We start from the raw sequence: 6,000 nt of genomic DNA, 5'->3' as shown, positions 1-6,000 counted from the left end.
TTATCCCTCAACTATCTACTGCTGTTGGGCTTTTTAAATTTGAAGCTGAATAAATCAAAGTGCATTTCTTTTTTGTCCTCTTTATCTGTATCCACTCTGAAAGCTAAGCACTTAGTCAGTTTTGACCAAGAATATAGGACTATGAAGGTTCAAGGTATTGCAAGATTAGTGTGATTAAAAAGTATTTATTTGGTAAGTAAAATAACTGAGTAATAGATATGTTACCACAGCTTGGACATTCGTTTTGTAAACATTAGTCCCATTCTCTCCAGATTTAATTTTATGGTTGTATGTGCAATACAGTTGATGCCAAAGTTGAATTCAAATTGCCTGAATGTGAGCTAGGTAGTGTCAAAAATAAAACGAAGTTGCTTACTTTGAATTAAAGTTGAGTTTATACAAATAAGAACATTGTCCTAATTTAGATTGTTGAATTTGCTTGCTAGATAACTTCTAACTAACTGGCACGGATAGTGTGCAAACAAGTGCCATTGGTATTGTAGGCATACATCTGTATACCTCTACATCCATTCTGGTTTTAAGAGGGACTTGTGTTGATGAATCCTAGATTTAGTGTAATCTATTTTGGGTGTGGTGATGCTGTTTTGTGGTAAAGTTGAATTTTGTCTGTCAAAACTAATACCTCCGCTTGACAAACTTGTCCAGTGGCTTAATTTGTTGACTAATCTTGAACTGTGGAATTGTTCAAAGAAATTTAGTGTTTTTAAACAATTTGAGATAGTCTTGAGAGTTGATACAGAGGAGGTTTCTTGTTAGTTTTTATTATTGTTTTCTAGTGCAAGTGCTTGAAAACTGAATAGGTTGTAAAGTTGCTTTTGTTAACATGTAAATTTACATGTTAAAGTTTGCAAGCTTTGGCATTATCAATTCTATGTTTAAATCAATAATTTAGTCCTTGACAGTGAACCACATCTGACTAAGAACTTTGTTCTGCATTGCCCAAAATGGGTTATTGGTTAAATAGAGTTTGGAGCATTGCTTCAAAGTCGTCCTTTTCTTTGCAGTTGATCCTGACATCCCACTCAAGTTGTTCATTGGCAATATTTTGGAGGCTTGTCGTCTCATCAGTGCCACATGTGCCACTTTTTATATAACTAATCATTTGAATATGGGTCCCAACTGTAGCACCGTTTTGGGAAAAATGGATGTTTGTTTTTTACCAGAAAATTGACTGAGCTAGTCAGATAAAATATATAATTGTCCATAATGGACCTCTGGGTTTGAGAAGGAGGGCAGTTGTGATGCATGCTGCTTTTAGAGTTAAATACTTTGTCTTTGCAGTCTTTTGGATTGGTTACAGGGATTTCTAGAGCATTTTTTTTGGAAAAAGTCAGTTTTTTTTCTCAATAGTTGAGTGGTAGTCTATTTTAAACTGATTGCTTTGGAGACTGTAGCAAGTGCAAAACTGTGACTACAAGCAGCTAACGTTTTTTCATTGTGAAACATTGCAGCTAAGCTAATTGGGAGGAAAACAAACTGGTGCTCAGTATGAATTATAATTGAAATCTCTCATTAGACTTTTAATGGAGTGGACCCAGAAATTGCACTGAGTGTATGGAAATGGGGTAAGATGGAAGAGGTGTAAGTGTAAAGTAGAGGGTTGGAGAACATCTCCCAAGTTCCTACATATTGTGACCAGGTTTGAGATTTCATATGTTTGTTGTCATTTGCTGTTAAGGTATGTTGATTTAAAGATGAATTAATTTGATCAAATAACAAGGAAAAGTATCTTGAGTACAACCTATTTTAATGAGTTTCTCCAGTATTGTTCAAGGTTTACAAGCAACAATATTCCAACAAATTGTGCTACAGTCAGATGTGGCTAACTGCATTATTGATTAAATAAAGATATTTTGGGTATTTGGTTACCTATCTGCATGGCAAGATGATGAGACAAAAGCAAAATATGGGTGTAGTGGTGTACTTAAAATTCTTTAGTTTAACATTTATTTGTACAATTTTGAAGTTGGAACATGTTGTTAGTGTTTGTAGCCATGTAACTGAGGAAATGGTTCTGGACAGTAAATTAGAAAATTGCTAAGGATGGTTATTTGGTTTCTAAATTCCTGAAGCCAAGTCTCCTTTTTAGTTCTGAACAGGACATAATGAAACATGTATGAAGGAGCTTGATTAAAATTCTTTTTCATGCTTGAATTATTGTGAATGTAATAGATGAAAAATTTTCTTCATTCACGAAACAATTCATTTCAGGGCTAGTAGTCAAACTTGTCAATGCCCTGTCAATATCATAGCCATTTCAAGTTGTATGCAATTGTGAATTGATTTTTTAAATCCTGCCGGCAAATGTAATAATGCTGGTGGTAACTTTTCGGACTAATAACCCTCAACTGAAATCTGTACCTAGTGGAGCAAGGGCTAAGCAGCTAACTCCTGTACAGATAGTGGGGAAATTTCCTGGTGCAATGTGAAAACGAATTGCATTACAAATTTTATTTTTTAGATATCTAGTGGTGCTGACATCTAATCAATAAAATTATCAACCTGTAGAATGTATTTACTGACACTTCAGGATGGATAATTAAATCAAACTAACTGGTTGAAATAGGTGACTTGCTTTCAGGTCCATTTGTTCCATTAAAGTGTGGCATTTGTCATAAGCCATAATTCATTTTATTTAACCTTTGTGTAAAGGTTGATTTTTTTTTTTAAACTGGCCAAATCTTATCCAAAATGCACAATGTTGTTTGGGGAGGTTTTGATGTAGTCTTCTCAACTTTCAGTTTCCTTACTCCACCCCAATTCCCCCCTAAACTTGTTTAATAATGTTTGCTTTCCTGACTTTGAAATCAGAATTTTTGTCTGGTATATTTTTTTTTCTTTCTCACCAGTTAAAGCTTGGTCCATGTAATTGGGTGGAGCAAGTGGTCAGATGTCTCCATTTTGAATCTATGGTTGGGACCACAGAACCAGGAATGATTTTAAGTAATTTGGAAGTTCTGTCTTGCTGGCGGTGTGGTGCTGCAATAGCTTTGTATGGGAGGAGAGGGATTAAAACTTTGCTGTTCTTGGTTAGAGAGCCTTTAATTTAAAACTTTCATATTTCTAAATTTCCTCTGTATATTGTCAAGCTTGACAATCTATTTTAAATAATTTAGCCTTTCCATTCCTGTAAACTTCAATGACCCAACCTGTACGTTTTTTGTAAAATGACCTCTTATCCAGGAAACTTTCTCTTAATTGCTTCCTTGTATTGTCCTTGAAGACTAACTTTATATGGTATTGTGCAGATTCAACAATACTCTAAAGTCGTAGCAAGACCTCTCCCAATACTCAATATTTTTCCATTGCATTTAGTATCCTCACCACTTGATGTTCCTGCATATTTGATTGCATGTGCAAGGGCAGAGATCCCTCTGAGCTGTAGGACTCAATTGTCGGAGTTTAAATCTGTTTGTTCTTCCTGCCAGATTCTTGCCAATTCATTTGGTTTTATAAATTCTATATAATGTGGCACCCAGTAAGCATTCTTGGGCACTTTTTTAAAATTCATTCCCCCTGCCACACACTGAAGTTTTGTATTTTATGGGTATGTCCAACATTAGAATTTAACTGCTCAAATGCTTTCTATTTTACATCCTAAAACTATTTAGTTGAAGGATGACATTTGAGGATTATTTGACTATTTGCCTTGTGAAGGTTTCAGTGCTATATTGAATTGTGCATGATGCACCCGGTCTTAAATTGTAAATCCTAGGATAAAATGGATTGAAATGATTTACTAAAAAATTTAATAGCGTGAAGTTCAAAGTGTTGAGGCTGATTTACCCCCCACCCCCCGAAAAAAATCTGCTTGTTTAGGTCTTTGGAAACTCCAATGTCTTTTTTGGTTAATTTCAGGAATTTGCACATAGCACATCCTCATCAGGGTTTCTGAGCATTGATCAAAAGAAACCCTTTACTTTTAAATAAATGGTGCCTCTTTATTGAACTAATTGGTAATGAGTTTAAAGTGTGCAGAAAAGTGTTTGTTTCTGCTCACTTGTGTTGAATCAAATGGTCCAAACTGGTATCTGCACTGTAACCCTTAAGTATTTTTAGGTGTCCATTACTTGGGCACTCATCAGAATCACAAGCAAAAGTTGTGCAGTGGTGATCTATTGTCACCTGAGTTTAATGGTAGATGGGCTAAATTCTTGAATGCTTGTTTGCTTATTGAAAATGCGTATATATGCTTTGTGATGTTAAAGTCACAACCTTGTATAGCCTCTTCAGTGTAGTGAAGAATATGAGCATGTTTGGGATAATACAAAGTTGCCTTTTAGCTATGTTCAGTGTGACTGTCTAAATCAGTAATTAATCACGTAATTTTAATTAAGTTCATGAACTATTGCTTGATAGCACAATGTATTTTGAAATTCTGAACAATTCCAAATGTTTAGTACGTTACACTGAATAACTGAGCTTTAGTTGTGAACTTTTGAAGTTAAGGTGTAACCTGGATTTTAAACAAATCGTCTCAATTTGAAATTTTTTGAAAGGCTACCAAGTGTGGAGTGGTTAGTGTTGATATGAAAATGTAACGAACGGTTCGCACAACAAATTAGCTTGATTTTAATTAATTTGGTCATCGATTGTTTCCAAATATGACAGTGTCTAGTTGGTATGTGAGAAGAGGAGAGCTCCTGCTTTCTAGCTGTATTCTAGAGATTCACTGGGTTCCAGTTTTTGAACCCTGCGGATCTGAAACATTTTCTAGTTTTAAATTTAAAAATCAGATGGTCTTATGCATGATAAAATGCGGAAAGCCTTTCGTTTAGGAAAAAGTCTACTTGAGTCCAACCTGAATTAAAACTTTGCAGCATGTGTAAATATCTTTGCATTTAGACACTTCTGATTTAGACATGGCTGAAATCTGCTTCTGCATCCCCCAAGCTGGCTTGTCTGAGTGGAAGTAGAATATTGGGCTTACTATTTTATATGTAGTTCTCAATATATTGATTTCAAAAATTGCAGAATCTGTCTGCAATTTTGTCAATCTTCCACATCTGACAATATCCCATCACTTCCAATAGCCAATTCATTACACTAATTTTTATGCATGGAGAATTGTCATCCATATTTAATTATTTTCTAACAAGATTAGGTTGGAATTGCCTCATTGTTGAGCTCAAACTGCATGGACATGCTCTGAATATACATAAGGCATTGTAAACTGATTTGTTGCATTATATTGTTAATCTAACATACGGTACTCTTTTGTGTCCATATTGCAGACGGCAACTCCAAACTAACATGGCAGTCAGACTGTGTGATGTGGCTACTCTGCTTAGAAGTGGTTCGTGGGCTGCAGAGCCTTGGACTGGGGTCTGTGGGACTTTTCTTTAAATTCAGTAGTGACTTAAGTTTTCTTTTTTCTTTTCGAGGCCATACCAAAAACCTATAAAATGCATATTATAGGTTCTGTACCCTTGTAAAAATGAAATTGGTTCAGAAATACTTGGTTCTTTTGAAACAGCAAGTCTTTATCTACAAAAAATAACCTTAAGTGAAGCCAATGCAATTATTTTTGGTATGGTCTAATAAAGCTTGTATATAAAAGTATTTACTGAAAGTGGATTTGTTGTATTATGTCTGCTGTAGTGGTGCACGTGTTTTAACAGCTATTACCCTCTGTAAATGGCATCCGAGTGGAAAATTTCATCCTAATACCAATTGATCCACCCCTTTTGTCCCTCATATCCACTAAATCTGAATTGTAAGATTCGGTGTATGTGGTGGCTCAATTGCAAATTTACTTGCATGATGTATAGTGATCCCTATCAAAAAGAGAAAATGCCTGTTGGATAGAAAGTCATTGCTCTGCAAAGTGCATAGTGAACAGTTGCATTCACTTGGAATTCTGACCTAACTGTATATTTCCGCATGCAAATGTAAATTGATGATAGACCTGTCATTACAGATAACTTAAAATACTTGGACAAAACTTTGCAAAAAATGCTGAGCTTGTTCCTTTCTTAC

General features: G+C 35.1%; 1 protein-coding gene across 6 annotated transcripts in view; it reads left to right on the top strand.

The window, feature by feature from the left end:
• Nucleotides 1–726: 726 nt before the first annotated feature.
• elavl2 (ELAV like neuron-specific RNA binding protein 2) overlaps nucleotides 727–6,000 on the top strand; it is a 65,728-nt gene continuing 60,454 nt past the window's right edge. For 4 of the 6 annotated variants that reach the window (XM_060846678.1, XM_060846668.1, XM_060846658.1 and 1 more), the window contains exon 1: nucleotides 5,275–5,346. In XM_060846678.1, coding sequence (XP_060702661.1) covers nucleotides 5,275–5,346 — 72 coding nt within the window. Of the gene's footprint in view, nucleotides 751–5,274; nucleotides 5,347–6,000 lie in introns of those variants that run through there. The other 2 variants (XM_060846694.1, XM_060846704.1) reach the window with 1 other exon arrangement.

This window comes from Hemiscyllium ocellatum, chromosome 2, assembly GCF_020745735.1.
Source record: "Hemiscyllium ocellatum isolate sHemOce1 chromosome 2, sHemOce1.pat.X.cur, whole genome shotgun sequence".
Taxonomy (NCBI): Eukaryota; Metazoa; Chordata; class Chondrichthyes; order Orectolobiformes; family Hemiscylliidae; genus Hemiscyllium; species Hemiscyllium ocellatum.
This window is presented reverse-complemented; position numbering and strand designations above follow the sequence as displayed.